Source organism: Penicillium vulpinum (assembly GCF_028829585.1).
Source record: "Penicillium vulpinum strain IBT 29486 chromosome Unknown utg000001l_segment0_segment0, whole genome shotgun sequence".
Taxonomy (NCBI): Eukaryota; Fungi; Ascomycota; class Eurotiomycetes; order Eurotiales; family Aspergillaceae; genus Penicillium; species Penicillium vulpinum.
The window spans coordinates 21,145-36,638 of NW_026643241.1; the positions used below are offsets into that span (position 1 = coordinate 21,145).

Below are 15,494 nucleotides of genomic sequence, written 5' to 3' on the forward strand. Positions count from 1 at the left end.
CTCTGGGCAGCCCCCGACTTTTAGTCATCCAACTCCGAGCTCCGAGGAGCGAGCCCCGACAACTACCTATATCGTAAGTTCCCTTTTAACTAATATCACCAGATCATATCAGATGCCCATACGATGGCAACCCCCCGCCGTAATGGTCAATTAGCCTCCTGTGAGCCATGCCGTATGTCAAAGTTGCGATGCGATCATACCAGCCCTATTTGTGAACGCTGTGAGCGCCGCGGTCTTCATTGTACATATCACCCGGCACCGTTGACAAAGCCCCTCACTGGAATACGACCCGAAAAGAAACGCCGCGTTGTGTGCGAATCAGATTCTGCTAGTAATGCTAGCCGACTGCAGAATGAGAACGACGTCTGGACTCGGAAACAAGCATCTGTCTCCGCTCCGGGATTTCTCGGGCAAACTAGTTACTCCGATGCGTTTACAGATACCAGAAATGGTCTCCTTGTCGGAGTTCCATACCTCACAAGCCACGATAACTTTCCCGTTGACCAAAAGCGGATCAATCTCGGTGCTCGGGTCTTGGCGCTTCTAGAGAACCTCTCATTTTATAGAGATGTGGTCACCGCTCGATTCAAGATATGGAAGGGATGGAGTCTTGGCTGGCCAGTCACCAACATGATTTTTACTGTCGTTGAGAAGATGTGGAACTCCCTAGAAAATGAGGGTATGGACACAAACGAACGGGCTTTATTCTTGTCTAAGAAACTATTTGAAACGCATAGCCGGGGACTTGAGGTGCACCCTTCAATGACCTGGGAAGACTTCCAGTCTGCAGCTGCTGGAAGATGGGAATTGATTGGGATGATCTTTACTTTGACAGGCCTAGCTACTGACTGGGTCCCTCACAGCGACCCAATCTTTATGCGTCAGAATACGATGGATCCAAAGAGTCTGGCTATAACCGCAACCGCTGTAGGAGATATTTGCCTTCAGTTTTGCGATAGCAGTGGAATTGTGAATGATATTGTAGGCTGGCTGCTATTGCATCAGGTCAGTCTTTTGGCAATAGTCTATGGAGAGAGTGGTATGTTATCTCCTTCTTTGGCTGCTATCATTACTTAATGAAGTTCTCAGATTTTAGACCATGGAGAAAGTTGGGAGACTTATCGACAACGGTATTTGCCCTCGGGCTTCATCAAGATTCTAGCACAAAGGTTCCTTTTTTTCTTTCTGAAATGCGAAAAAGAACTATGGTTGCGGCGTATTCAATGGACAAAGTGCTCGCCACTTTCCTAGGTCGCCCGCCCCTTATCAGTTGGCGGTACTGTGATATCCAGATGCCACTTGACTTGAGCGTTGAGGAAATATTTGCCGATTCAGTTGTTCGTGATGCGGCAATCGCTCGATTGGATGAGAAGAGCGGATGGAATCTGGAATCCAGTTTGATGAAGGGCACGTGGCCACGAATTGCCTTGATCACAAGCGTTCTCCGTGAGAAGGTCTTGGAACTTTCATTAAGTTGCCAACTCGATAATCTTAGCCTAAGGGTCGAGTATGCCGATAGTCCAATCTGTTGCGAAATCTAAGGCCTAGCTAACGTTCTCAGGCAGCTTTCACGCGAATCCCGAGAATTACGACAGGGACTGCCAGAATTCCTTCATTGGAAACCCGATATTGACGGCCTTGTCTTTTCGAGGGTAGAATATGATCTCCTCTTCGGGATTCATATAGAGTTTCTCGACAACGATTTCCTGCTGTACCAAACCCTCGCTAGACGTACCCAGACACAGCCCGAGGCAATTATTGGCATCGCTCGAGAGATACTCAAAGCATTGGTCACTATGATTTCCGAGAAAATTCGCTCTAGGCAGCCTATCAAAGATATTGCATTTAATGTGAGTTTAGCATATCTTTGGCTGTGCCAAAAAGCCGGAATGCTGAAATTCGAAAAATAACCTCTAGGTGTGCTTACCGGGTCTCCCTTCGGCCGGTCTTCTCTGTGCGGAATTACTGCGTCAATCCCGATCGACGGTGATAAGCTCTTTTCCGGGGTTTCCTCGCTCAGAGATCATTCAGAATTTAACCCTTTTCGCGGCCTATCTGGATACCATCATTAAGCCCCATGACGGTAACTACCGTGTCGCACAGCAGGGTCAGAGGGCGATCCGTCATGTCTTGGACCAAGTACTGTCCGTTGAAGGTCTATCCTCGATTGTAGAAGATACTAGAACAAGTGAGAAATTGATTAGTGATGCGAGCTTGCTTGACGGGGTGAATTTCGACGATCATGACTTATTTCTTGGTTGGCTTGATGGCAATATGCAACACATGTCCGACTCTTGGCTAGGATGGGTGAATTTTACTTGAATATTTCAAGTTTGTGCAATAAAACATCATCAGCGATACCAACTGCATTGGTATTTCAAATTTATTGGTGTTCATGAAATATAGTACATCGGATATATCGGAGATAAGCTGCCCTGGCCTACCTGCCCGCCCGGCCAGCCAGCTGGTTCAAGGCTTACCTAATAAATGCTCATCCCCTGTGCTTCGTCCTGCGCTTCAGGTCACTCTGGTTTCCTGTACCTAGTCTCGTAGTCATCCCGAGCTTTCTTATGTTCCAAACTTCCTATTGCGATGATCGACCAACCAAGATGGACCAACCAAAATCCCAGTCCCACCCTAGAACAAAACGTCGGAAGATTGCTGTTGCCTGTGATGATTGTCGAGCACGAAAAGTTCGCTGTGATGGGATACAACCGGGTATGTTCCTGCAATGTGTGTGCATACGGAATGCGACCCGTCCTGACTCAATGAAGTGTGTGGGCCATGCAGTAAGAGAACTGGTCAGGGGTTCCAATGTTCATATACAGGGGAGTTAGAGAAAAAACGAGAAAGGCAAATGTAAGCGTTATGAATTCTATAATTAAATCAGCCTCCGTTTGCTGATCTCTGTTTCGGTATGTAGTTATATATCCATGTTAGAAGCTCGAATACAGCAACTTGAAAGCCCACAGCTCTCAGAAAAGGTTTATGGATCAGAATTCACCTTGGTTTGTGTGTCACAACATTTCGGCTCCATCATCTAACGAATCCATTTACAGCAAGCAAATCTGTCATCACCGACGCATGGTGAGGTCGAGCCTGAAACACATGGAAATTATACACGAAGCACCCATAGTCACGGTGACATATCCACCCCCACGGGTCAAAAATACGGGGTAAATGCGATGATGGGTGCTGTCGAAGAAGAACGTCCAAGTCAAGGTTTCTTTGGAAGTTCTAGCGCAGCCGGGTTCATGCGTCAAATTAGAACCGCGGTTGACAGGAGAGTCGCATCACCTCACCGAAGATCTTCAGCTCCTCATTTAGCTGTTCCTTCGAGTTTGATGCCAACGCGGAGCGAAAAGCACAAGTCTTCAGTGGCGAACTACGTTCTCCCCCCGCGGAAAATGGCAGATAGCCTCATGGAGGTTTACTGGGAATGCGTCTTCCCATTATATCCCTTTCTTGTGCCGGCTGAGATGAAAACCGAGTATAGGAAAATATGGAATGGTGATAGCCTGAAGTGCGATGAAAACATGCTGATGTGCACGCTGAATGTCATCTTTGCCTTGTCAAGTCAGTTAGCTGATTTTGTCCCACCCGAAGCGCGAGAAGCATCAGCAGATGCCTTTTTCTCCCGGGCGAAAGACTTGTTTCAATTCAATCTTTGGGATACTGGATCAGCAGCTTTGATTCAATGCTTACTTCTCATGGCTCAATATCTGCAAAGTACAGATTCTGCACATCACTGTTGGATTGTCACCGGACTCGCGATCCGTAATGCCCAAAGTTTGGGACTCCATCTTCCCCAACACATTGCCCGCCTTCGGAGTTTTCAAGAGCAACAGCTGGCGCGCAAAATATGGCACGGTTGTATCTTAATGGATCGGTATGTTCAACACTACGCCCTGACCGGCTAATTTCTAGCAAGGTTCTAATTTCAGTACTCTCAAAGCGTCATATCTATGACATTCGGTCGACCTGCAATGATCTCAAAGGGCTCTGGTGGGGAGGTTCCCCTGCCAGCTGCAGTTGATGATGAATATATCTCATCTGGATCAAGCAATGAGGTTTCCCAGCCTCCCGGTCAGCCTTCAATGATGGCATTCTACGCTAAGTCATTAGAACTATATGAGATCATGAATGACGTGCTCATTAGCTTTTACAAACCAATATCTGATGAGAATGCGGAAGATATTCATGACTTTTGTTTCGATAATGCTGCAAGCGAGGGAGAGCGAACAATATTCGAGCTCGACCGCTCTCTCACTCGATGGACGCGAAGCCTTCCTCTACACCTACGCGGGGATTCATCGGCGGTATCCACAAATCCTATATTCTGCCGGCAAAGCATTGTCCTGCGTGCGAGGTTAGCGATTTATACTAATGCGTCTCAGAGATCTTGCAATAACTAATTCATATTGTTTTGTAGATTTCTACACGTGCGGATGCTTTTGTTTCGGCCAACTCTGTCTAAATACTGCGCTATTCGAGATAATACAACATCAGACCCATTGGTCTCGACGAACGACTCTTTCCCCTACCGGGTTGCGCTGCAGTGCTCTGTCATATGTGTCAAAGCTGCCCAAGAGTCTATCGAATTAATCTACAACAATGTTCCTGCTGATGGGACTGGTGGTCCCTTGCCAGCTTGGTGGTATAATATCCTTTGTTCGTATAGACTCCCACAGTTTCTACTTCTTGATTCTTACTTATTCAGATGTTTACACCTCTGCAACGGTCTTAATCGCTGGTCGTTTATGCTCTGCAATTCTTGCCGAGGTCAAAGAAATTTCGATTGTGCAGTCTTGGGACTATGCACTAGAGGTTCTTCGAAAATACCAAAGTTATAGCACATCCGCTCGTCGCTGTGTGGCAGCCCTTGAAATCCTTTATGAACAGGTTGCCTCTGAAGGTCTGCTGCCGATCAGCTATGAACCGAGTCGTGAGATAGGGGCCAGCGCAAGTGCAGGAAATGATATGGCCTTCGGCGAAGGAATAAATGTGGCTATATTGAATAGCTTCGAGTTTCCTGATTTTCAAGATATGTCATGGTTGAACAGTGTTCCGAGCAACCTTTTCTAGATATCTAAAGCGTTTGGCTTACAAAGTTCACAGCAAATCAATCCATAGATTGAGACAAGATTCGGGAATACACTCAATCCCCCGCCTATTCAGGACAATTTCTCTTCTGATGACTACTTCTTCGTACTTCTACAGTCCAAACACAAGGCAGTCAGTTATGATAGAGGACATTGCTTAAAGGCAATAGATTGGAACACAGGAGCAACTGCGACTAGCGCTTCTCCGCACGAGTCGAAACAAATTGGACTGCAATGACTGGAACCAAGGCACATCCACCAATAATCGCAACCATGACACCGGCGGCTCCACCAAAGCTCAAGGCAGAGAACATATTCGGGAAGTAAAAGGCTCCAGCCTATAGGTAGTATGTCAGTGATTAAACACGGAACATTAATCTAGGAATAATCTTACAAATCCATATATCTGTCGCCATATGTTGACAAACATACGAACCTGACTGGCCTGTTCTTGTCTGCTTTCCACGGCAGATGTTATGAGAATTTCTCGTTTGCATCTGATTACCGAAGCTTGCAATGGCAGCACCAAGACAGGGTGTGACGCTCCATGTGGTTACACGTTGTAGCTGGAAACCCCAGGTCAAAATACCGGCGAAGATTGTGGCAAATGCAATGTAGGACAACCACAGACGATTGGCGAGACACGACTTGCCCCTAGATTCGCGAATGCGTTTTAAGAACCAATCACTCATAGGTCCACCAACTTGTTCACCTAACACACAGCCGATGATAATAGCGATGAATTGCAGTCCAATCTGTTGAGCGTCGAAGTGAAACTTCTCGCCAAACGCGAGAGGCATCTCAACAATCACTGCAATATTCCCATAGCAGAAGGTAATAGCATGTGCACATGCTATTATCAAGATGCGTGGATGTTTCGCCAGAGAAAATGGTGCAACGAAGTCCAGAGCTTTGAGAGAATGAGAGCTGATCTTCCGTAGGATTAGCTTACCCCAGTATCTAGTTGTTTTGCGTTCGTTTTTGGGATTCTAGATTGTCTCATCCCCAATTGCAAGATAAAGCAAAAACTGGGAAAAGTTGAGAACAGCAAAGATCCAGAAGATCCAGTCCACACCGATATGTTTGACCACGAATCACATAAAGAATGGGCCTGCTGGAGTACCAATAGTGATCATCAAGGTCTACCAGCCTATCTTTTTCCCTCGATGCTCGGGTTCAGACAGCTCTGTTCCTAAACCGCTCCCATTGCCAATGGGGGGTGATATTAGAAAGGCTGTGAGGACTCTGGTAGCCATTTGTCCGCCATAGGAAGTACACCTCGCGCCGCCAATGTTGCAAACCATGCTTCCCAGGACCGAAAGGAGCGCGACGTGGTATCGACCGTAGACAGCGATGACGGGGTTCCATATCAGGGGAGATATGCCGAAAATGAGAATCTAGATGATTGTGCGTCGATGAGCAAGTACGTCACAGCAAGATCGAGAGGTTAATGGACAGCACACATACCTGGGATGAGGTCAAATAAATGGCATCTGGTACTGTGACATTGTACTGCTCCGCGAAGGCGTTGTAAGCGGGGATGATGCCGGCTGCCATGAAGGTCCCCATCATTGAATGAAATGCGACCAACAGAATCTGCGCCTTTTTATTTCAGCAGGGTCAGTTGTGTGGATTCTGTGGTGATTCATTCTCCCAGATTTCGATATCTGAGACCTTGCAATCTAGGGGAGTTGATCTCACATTCTCCAAGTGAGCTGAGATCTCCGAGGTGGGACTTTTCAAAATTTGATTTGCTCTAGCTGTACCAGGGGCAATATCTTCTGCATCTGCCATCTTTGGATAGAGCAGTTAAGGTCACAAATGGATAGGATATTGGATTTCCAGTGTATTTGCAATGATTTGGCACCGTGTAGTTGAGATTCGGGGAAAGTGGAGAGAGAATAAGTTGAATAAGGCAAGAACCGATGAAGAGGAAACTCAAGGAATTCAACAAACGACGTGATGAAGGGCGACTTGATGCGGATGAGAGATGTTTGGCAACGAAGTGACAACGCATTGATATTTTATCACTGTTTGCATTATCGAGGGAGTCTCATTGAATCACCGGTGAAGTGGATATCGCACTATGAAACGACTCAATTCGGCGCTGATTTTGTCAATACATAGTACCTGCTCAGCAACTAGATGTATATTATCGGACCTTGACCCGGTAAGAGGCTTCGAGATGTGACCCGAAACCCCAGTCTCCCGAATACCCCGATCTGATCGACTGTTTAGTATGTATATAATGGAATTATAAGGGCGGAGCGAGAGAACTGTCTCTATATTCATGATGATATACTTATAGTCATCAATCTTGCTAGATGCTCCATTGGGATAAAGAAATAGACCAAAAGGAACAAAGAGAGATCTAACAAGCTATATAGAAGCAATATCTCAATGCATTAGTATAGCATATAAGTATACTATGTACTAGATATTCTCTATGATTATTCCATGATTTCTTATCCGCTACATAACAAAGAATGTCAACCCCGAGAGTGACTCCATTAGAGGGCACCGATGAAGTTTGGGAGCTCAATCAGTACTGTGAGGCAACGGCAAATGATTTATTTTAGCTTGACATCCGGTACTTTTTCTTGTTTATTGTTGCGTATTCCAAGTTTATTCGTCAAGCAAGCTGAATATGCTTATGTTGCCTAGTATCTCAGGCACATGTCTCTTGATCTCTTGACCTCTTGCTCTCTTGACTTCTTGACTTCTTCTTTTCCCCGTTTGTTTCCAATTTATATTATTCGCTCCATTTATCTCATGCCCCTAATTCTGCCGTATTGGGGACCAAATTCTTTCGATAAAAATCTCTCCCTTTAACAACAATCTCGGGCGAGCAATGACCGAGCAATTTCTCCGTTCTCCGTCGAAACCCCGCATCCCCAGACTTCCCCAGATAATCCTCCCCGTGGGGTTAATGTAGAGTGGTGTTTCCCCAGCTTAAGCTTGGAGGCTTTCAGATTCAAGTCAGATTCCCTATTGGCGGATCTCAAAATCCGTGTTCAAAGACAAAAGGAAAATGAAATCTTCCCAAGGTCAAAGAGGTCTGTTCTTTACTTCCATGTGCAGTCGGTTGATTCGGGGCATTGATTTCCCGACGTATTGGGATTTATAAATATCTATAAAGACAAGCTAGCAATTCGTGATGATTTTCTCAAAACAAAAACCAATTCGCCAATGCCCCACATGCGGGTTTCATTGTTAGCAGCGTTCGCGGCGGTGGCTGCCACTGCGACGGCGCTACACGTCGCAGAAAATCAGACTCATATCACACTCGCCAACGATCGACTGACAGCTGTTCTTCGGAAGAGTGTGGGCCAGATCGTTGATCTCGCTCTAGATGGCCAGGATTTATTAGGCGCCCAGTCGGGATCCACAGGAATAGGCCCCTATCTTGACTGTTACTGTATCCCTTCAGGCTTCTACACAGCTGGGGCCACATCCCCGAGCATGGAAATAGTCCAGGGCACAGATTCAACTGGAACCAAGTATGGAGGCATGATTCTGAGCGACACATACACCCCGACTGGCCAGCAATTCCAACAGTACTGGTTTCTGCGCGATGGTGAGACTGGTTTGCATATGTTCAGCCGATTGGCCTATCATAATGCAACCACACCCTACCTTCGCAATCTGCAGGAGTTACGAACCTTGTTTCGTCCAAACAGTGATCTCTGGACGCATCTGACGTCTAGTGAGATCCAGACCGCACCTCTACCAAGCAAGGACGCCATTTCAAAGCAAATCGTTGTCCAGGATGCAACCTGGACGTTCAACAACACGCCAAGCGACCCATACTACACCCAGTTCTCTGACTACTTTACTAAATATACATTCTCAAACCGTATGGTCAATCTCCTGTCCTATTCAGTTACTGATTGGTGTGTTGACTAAATCATGTCCCTGTTTTTTAGAGTGGAGAAATAATAGTGTCCATGGCCTCTATGCTGATGGCAGCACCTCAAATGGGGCAACGTATGGAGCATGGCTGGTGATGAATACCAAGGTTGGTTATATTGCTTCAATTAAACCAGGATTGAGTTCCATCTAACATAGTACTCCAGGACACATATTACGGTGTAAGCGATGTCGAGCTCGGTGGAATGCAGAGCTAACATTGCTTAGGGTCCACTCCATTCTGACTTGACAGTGGACGGTATCGTTTATAACTATATCGTGTCAAATCATCATGGGGAGGGCACGCCAAACATCACAAATGGATTTGATCGAACGTTTGGTCCACAATTTTACCTTTTCAATGGCGGCAAAAGCTCAGCATCCCTCCAGGAACTGAGATCTGAGGCAGAAGAACTAGCAAATCCTCACTGGAACGCTGCGTTCTATGATTCTATTGCAAAGCATGTTATCGGATATGCTCCCTCGAGCCAGCGAGGTAGTATCAAGGGAACTGTGAAACTTCCCAAGGGTGCTGTTCGCCCAATTGCGGTTCTCACTGTTGATGGTCAATATTTCCAAGATAATAGCGCTGTTCCAAGCTCCTATCAGTACTGGACTGATATCAATCAACATGGAAGCTTCAACATTGATCGTGTTAAAGAAGGGAAATACCGACTTACCGTCTACGCAGAGGGCATATTTGGTGACTTTGTGCGTGACGGCATCATCATTCATGCAGGAAGGCAGACCGCACTGCACGATATCTGGAGCCAAGAGTCGGCAGGAACTGAGGTCTGGCGAATTGGGATTCCCGACAAGTCGTCAGGGGAGTTTCGACGGGGCAATACGAGAGATTCAACGCACCCGCTCCATCCTCCCGAATATCTTACCTATTGGGGCGCTTATGACTGGCGTACTGATTTCCCTGATGGTGTCAACTACACTATCGGTACTAGCAACCCTGCTACTGATCTTAACACTGTCCATTGGTCGGTCTTCGGGCCAACAGCAAAGGATTCCCACGTCGAGTATGATACAACGTACGACTGGAACATCCATTTCAAACTCAACCCCAAGCAATTGCGCAAGCGTAAGACAGCCACATTAACTTTACAACTAGCGGCCGCAAAGACCGCAGCAGGCAACACAGATGTGTGGAACTCCATCGAGCCATACAACAATTTGTCCTTAGAAAGCTATATCAACAATCAGGCAGATCCCCTGACTCTCATGGTTGGGTTCAATCAGTCAAGCAGCTGCATTGTGCGGTCTGCTGTAAGCTGCTACCAGATTGGGTCAAGAATGGAGTTCCCTGCGGATTGGTTACACGTCGGAGATAATGTCTTGCGATTGCATTTACCTTTCAACGCAACGGATACAGAGACTGCCATTCTCCCGGCTACTGTCTATGTGCAGTACGATGCTATCCGACTAGAGCTGCAGTAGTATGACTCTTTCATGGCGTGTGTTGCGCTCTTGAAACTAGCAAAATCAAACTCTTATTCATTCTTCTATATTAGACCTAAAAATAGCTAGGGCATATTTCCCCTCTCGTTTCGGTCATTTAGCAGATAAAACCAGCCTCGATACCGTCAACTGGGATGACTGTAGCCAATATAATACCTCAGATGTAATGATATTTGAACGGTTCCCTTCAACCTCACAGAGATAATGGGATGGAATTAGGTCATGCTCCTTTGGAGGAAAGTATGAATAAAGATGCTTTACCCGAAAAATATCCAAGCAAGGGCATCCTATTCTCAATAGAAATAAATACAAATGGTCAAAAGTCTCAGAGACTGGCGACAAACGGAAGACAAATGAATGGCAAGATCTGCTCTCGAAGACAGCGAGCCCACAAATCTGAGAACACTGGCCTAACAATATAAGATAACAGAGACCCTTGATAGGTGTTGCAAATGTAAACATATGTACTGCGTACTGGTATCCATTTCTAGCCTTTCTCCCCAGAGCCCGCCGCAATTGACAAGGTTGACAGTGCTCGTTGATATTTCCATGGCGGGAAAGGCTGCACTCAATGAAATACAATTTACAACAGGCCGCCAAAGCTGACACAAGGGACGGCAACACCGACGAGGTTTCCGTTCTATTGAAATTAGTGAGTCTGTCCCTTTTGCATCTTCTTGGGGGAGCACATACAGCCTGCGAGTTGGAGTTCTGGCAACAGGCAATATTCTGCTGGCAGTTCTTCTTAAGGAAGTCGGTCAGGCCAGCAGCGCCAATGACTATAACAGAGTCAGTCTTTTAACTTAATTCACTGGTGCATATATATATCACTTACCCGAGACAGGGATATCAAGCTGAGTGCAGCCTTGGCCGATGCCGAGACCCTCACTGCCAATGGCACCGAGGACATTGGAGAGGACACCAACGTTGTTCTGGCTGATACCCTCATTGTGGTTGATCTTGTTGCAGCAAGACATCTTGGCACCATTACCACACTGGTTCACTGCGTTCTGGACCTTGTTGTCGGACTCGGGAGCAACACCAGCGGGAGATCCCAAGCCAGGCATGGCCATGGCGGTAGCAGCGAAAAGGAAGGCAGGAACGAAGAACTTCATTTTGATGGAAGTTTGGGAGGATGCTGAAAGCGATTGAGGAAGGTAGGTAGGTTGAGAGACGTGGGAAGACTTTGAAGATGAGAGTGTTGATGGATAAAGATATAATATCAGGAAAGATCATGCCTTTTATAACATTTCTGGTTCTCAATCTGATCTCTTCCATATGTTGTACCTTTGGGCAAGAAACCCCTCATTGATCTTCGGGTATTCCAGCATCTGAGCTCCTATCACTGCAGGGGAGTGGATGCCTTTGAGTGACTTGGTCGTGAATTATTGCCTTTGACCAGCAGAATAGGGCTTGGCCAACATGGATTATCGGCTTTCAGGCGGCCCATGCTCAACTATAGGCTTGAATATGCATGAATGTGTTCAAGTGTTTTCTCTGCCTGTATTTTCCCCAGACGCCGGCGGGAAGAGATGCATATACAGAGTAGGTGCATGGAACCTAAAAGTTGGGGTTGCTGATTGTGATCTTCGGCATTTGGACGCCATTTATTATTTTTTTACTTTTGTATCTGCGTGTGATATCTTGGCCCCTGCAGGTAGTGGATTCCTCGGTTGATGAATCTGATCTATCACTTCCCATTACACCGATCTTCTTCCCTTTCTGGGGCAGATTGTTTGTCTTAGCGTTTCATTTCCTATATTTCTATATTTAAGCATTTAACAGGTCGAAGCATCGTTGGTTCTCGATTTGAAATCGTTGGTTGCATATGTGGGGAATCTCCTGCGTCGTGCATGACGCACCCCTGTCAGCCATCAAGAACCACATCTCTATCCCCAGGTTGGGAGGTCGAATCACAATTCAGTGATGTTCTCAAGTCCAAAAAATGCCATTTTGGGAAACCCAAACCCATAAACCCCCTGTCCAAACTCACCACATACGACTACAGGCAAGATATTTTCTGTGTCTATCAAACAAAATAAAAGATCAAGTATCAGGATATGCATGGCGTCGTACATCCATCACAAAGTTATCATATAGCCCCTTGCCTACCATGTAAAAGACTCCTCTACAAATTTAATAGAGTGGTAGCCTTGTCGCATCGCAAGATGTGTCGCAGCGCGTGCTTCATCCGCCATTCTAGGTGGGCCACACACAAGGATCGCAAGGCTAGTACTGGCTGAGCATGCATCACAGGCCCGGCTCATGATCAGGGATTGAAGGTGGGGTCGACCTGACTGGATATCGAATCCAAAATCGGTTGGATCTTCAGAGGATGCGCTGGAATCACGGGTAGCGTAGAAAGAGGCCCGAAAGTCCGATCTTTCGAGGGCGGGTTTCAGTTCGCGGCGAGAGACATCTTGGATGAATGCCGCTTGTTTTGTGGTCCAAATAAGCTCCATGTCTTGGACTCGTGTTTTCTCATTTTCGGGATTTTCGTCCCAGGCTTCATCAGATCGGCGGAGGTGATCTTGAATATAAGGCACAGCCGACGCTATTCCCGTCCCCCCGACGATGATCAAGACTGATTCATATCTCCACAGTGGAAATGTTTCTCCATAAGGGCCTTCAAGAAGAATGGTTGTTTCGCCTGTCTTGCCTGGTGAGCTTAGACATTGTTGGCGTAACTGTTTGGTCCAACCGTCATACGGGCGGACCCAAAATGTCAACTTCAACAATGTTTCTTGAGCTGAGGAGCCACTCTCTGAGTTGGCTTGATAATCCTGCTCGGGGGCACTGCCTGCAAGAAGCGGCACATGCGAAACATCATGCAATTTGATTGGCCTTCCCTTGGATGTCGTTGCCAATGAGGTCCAGTCCTCTGTTTCGTAAGACCAAGCTCCAATGGTAAAAGGATGGCTCTCCCATCCAGTAAGCCGAAACGGTTGGTATAAATAGTAGTACTGTCCTGGTGAAGGCTGTAAAGAAAGCATCCCTGGTGTGATCTCCAGCCGCACCACGTCGGCCATTTCGTCGTAAACCATGCGGGTCGCAGAAACCTTCACAAGTCTTCCGTTTGAAATGCTAACGTGAAAGTTACAGTAACACAGCCGCACAATTCGAAGGAAGCGATCAATGATCCATAAAGCTACCGTTGGCCACAGATACTTCCAGTATTCGTTCCCTTCAAATACAATCGTATGGCTGTCAACGTTAGAAAGATTTGCGGGAATTTGATCAATGTGGATTACTTACTAAAAGCATCCGACAAGAGCCATGATCGAAAACACAACATGAGCAATCAAGAAGAGCTCATATGTCGCAATGCGAATCCGATCTAATGAGGTAATCAATAGTAGGCTCATCACGAATGTGCCCTAATATGACATAAGCCTTTGTTTTTTTTTCTCAATCAGCCAAATTGGCAGCCTACCAAAATCCCCCACAAAACATAGGTCTTAGACAGACCCCTCCAAGCTTTGCCCCCTACGATTTGCAATGTAAGTACTCCGTATTCTGGCTTGCATTTGAAATCAAATACCCAATACTTACTTTGAATAAACATGACAACGTAAAGGATAGAGTGCACTATTGCTTGTACAGTAGTCACGCGGGCCACGTGACGATGGAATATATTGAACGATGCAAAGCTCCACCCGGTGGCCCATAGGAAAATATTATTTCGTCCCGCAAAGAGCCATAAAAGAGGCAAATTTGCAAATGACATGATCCCAGTACGGTCTGCAGAATAGCGTAGAATCTGACTTAGGACATCGGACCAGCTTAACTGTCTGTCAGCATTTTCCACGTCTCACTCCCATGGGCTTGGTACATACTAAATATTCCCGGGGAACGTGCGATAGCCGACGACACTCAATACAATGCTGATCATCCAAAACCCCACGACTATAAGCGCCTCGACTCTGGTGGAGAATGTGAAGCCTAGCAAGTGTCGACCATTTTTTGCTGTCAAAGGCCCTGGAATCATCACATGGGTCTGGATCCAGTGAATACCTGTCCCCAGCAACGGGATACTTTCTAACAACTTTATGACAGGATACACATTGCATTCTAATGCACGCTCTGCACGTCGTTGTCGGCGGTGGAATAACCAATCAGCCAAGCGATAGGCCATCCCCAGTGAAAGTATGCCACCCCAATATGCATAGCCAACATAACTGATTGGTCAATATACGAATTTTTTGCTTATCACACCTTGAACAGGCTTACCTAAATGCATGGTGTGACCAAGTTTCAAATTCCCAAGATTCCTAGAACGCCGGTAAGCATTAGGTCTGTTATAATCAAGATGGTCCAAAGGGTCTCACAATTGTCTTGAACATTAGGTCAAAGTAAGACGCAGAAATAAGGACAGGGGCGTCCGCTGGTTCGCCTCGGGACAACTCTTGATAGTCGACCGTTTTCATATTCCTTATTGCATCCTCTGTCAAATTTTCAGCAACGGCTTCTCTCGACAACAGCTCTAGGTTCCCAGATTCTTGGCACCGGTTAGCCAGCTGAGTCAGACCTATCGCACGTTCCCGCTCATTGCAATATATCTCGGATGCGGCATATATCGATGCGACTTTGAGAGGATTCCGGCATTTCGATTCCCAGAAGTTTCTGCCTTTTGTGGGAAGACCAGCAAATGATACATAGTCATATGCCGAGTAGACAGCCGTCACACACCGCTCGTCCTCGATGTTAGCCCAGACACCCTGGACGAGTACGATTACCAGCCAACGGAGCAACATAATGAGTCCCCAAATCGTAGGCCGGTCCGGGGTGAGCGAAGAAAAGGTTGAACAGGAAAGGCGGAACACCGGCAGTACTAGCCCGATAATCGCCCGCACTGATCAGGTGGACCCATGTGGATCATCGAAGTCTCTGAGCCGTTGGACCGTTATATCTCTTCGGCCAAAACTCCTGACTAGGATCGGGAGAAGGGATGACTTAGATCCCGACACAAAATTTCCCAAGAGAGCTACCTACTCCGTAGAAAGCACAAAAATAGAA

At 46.5% G+C, this 15,494-nt stretch overlaps 6 protein-coding genes across 6 annotated transcripts; 3 read left to right on the plus strand and 3 right to left on the minus strand.

The window, feature by feature from the left end:
- Positions 1-123: 123 nt before the first annotated feature.
- N7479_000010 (uncharacterized protein) lies at positions 124-2,322 on the plus strand (the record flags this gene model as incomplete). Its single annotated transcript, XM_057247708.1, has 4 exons — positions 124-1,039; positions 1,252-1,507; positions 1,562-1,850; positions 1,918-2,322. The coding sequence occupies 4 exons, from the start codon at positions 124-126 to the stop codon at positions 2,320-2,322; spliced, it is 1,866 nt and encodes a 621-aa protein (XP_057112140.1).
- Positions 2,323-3,407: 1,085 nt separating this feature from the next.
- On the plus strand, positions 3,408-5,085 carry N7479_000011 (transcription factor domain-containing protein; the record flags this gene model as incomplete). Its single annotated transcript, XM_057247709.1, has 4 exons — positions 3,408-3,889; positions 3,956-4,369; positions 4,433-4,671; positions 4,721-5,085. 4 exons carry the CDS (start codon positions 3,408-3,410, stop codon positions 5,083-5,085), a joined length of 1,500 nt encoding a protein of 499 aa, XP_057112141.1.
- A 211-nt stretch (positions 5,086-5,296) lies between these two features.
- Positions 5,297-6,896, minus strand: N7479_000012 (uncharacterized protein; the record flags this gene model as incomplete). Its single annotated transcript, XM_057247710.1, has 5 exons — positions 5,297-5,440; positions 5,531-6,034; positions 6,404-6,499; positions 6,570-6,704; positions 6,804-6,896. The coding sequence occupies 5 exons, from the start codon at positions 6,894-6,896 to the stop codon at positions 5,297-5,299; spliced, it is 972 nt and encodes a 323-aa protein (XP_057112142.1).
- Positions 6,897-8,291: 1,395 nt separating this feature from the next.
- rglB (polysaccharide lyase family 4 protein) lies at positions 8,292-10,457 on the plus strand (the record flags this gene model as incomplete). Its single annotated transcript, XM_057247711.1, has 4 exons — positions 8,292-8,958; positions 9,029-9,120; positions 9,179-9,193; positions 9,240-10,457. 4 exons carry the CDS (start codon positions 8,292-8,294, stop codon positions 10,455-10,457), a joined length of 1,992 nt encoding a protein of 663 aa, XP_057112143.1.
- A 604-nt stretch (positions 10,458-11,061) lies between these two features.
- Positions 11,062-11,593, minus strand: N7479_000014 (hydrophobin family protein; the record flags this gene model as incomplete). The annotated part of the gene is made up of 3 exons (XM_057247712.1): positions 11,062-11,118; positions 11,172-11,257; positions 11,314-11,593. The coding sequence occupies 3 exons, from the start codon at positions 11,591-11,593 to the stop codon at positions 11,062-11,064; spliced, it is 423 nt and encodes a 140-aa protein (XP_057112144.1).
- A 993-nt stretch (positions 11,594-12,586) lies between these two features.
- Positions 12,587-15,232, minus strand: N7479_000015 (ferric reductase family protein; the record flags this gene model as incomplete). Its single annotated transcript, XM_057247713.1, has 6 exons — positions 12,587-13,682; positions 13,734-13,855; positions 13,912-14,260; positions 14,315-14,656; positions 14,709-14,749; positions 14,807-15,232. 6 exons carry the CDS (start codon positions 15,230-15,232, stop codon positions 12,587-12,589), a joined length of 2,376 nt encoding a protein of 791 aa, XP_057112145.1.
- Positions 15,233-15,494: the final 262 nt, after the last annotated feature.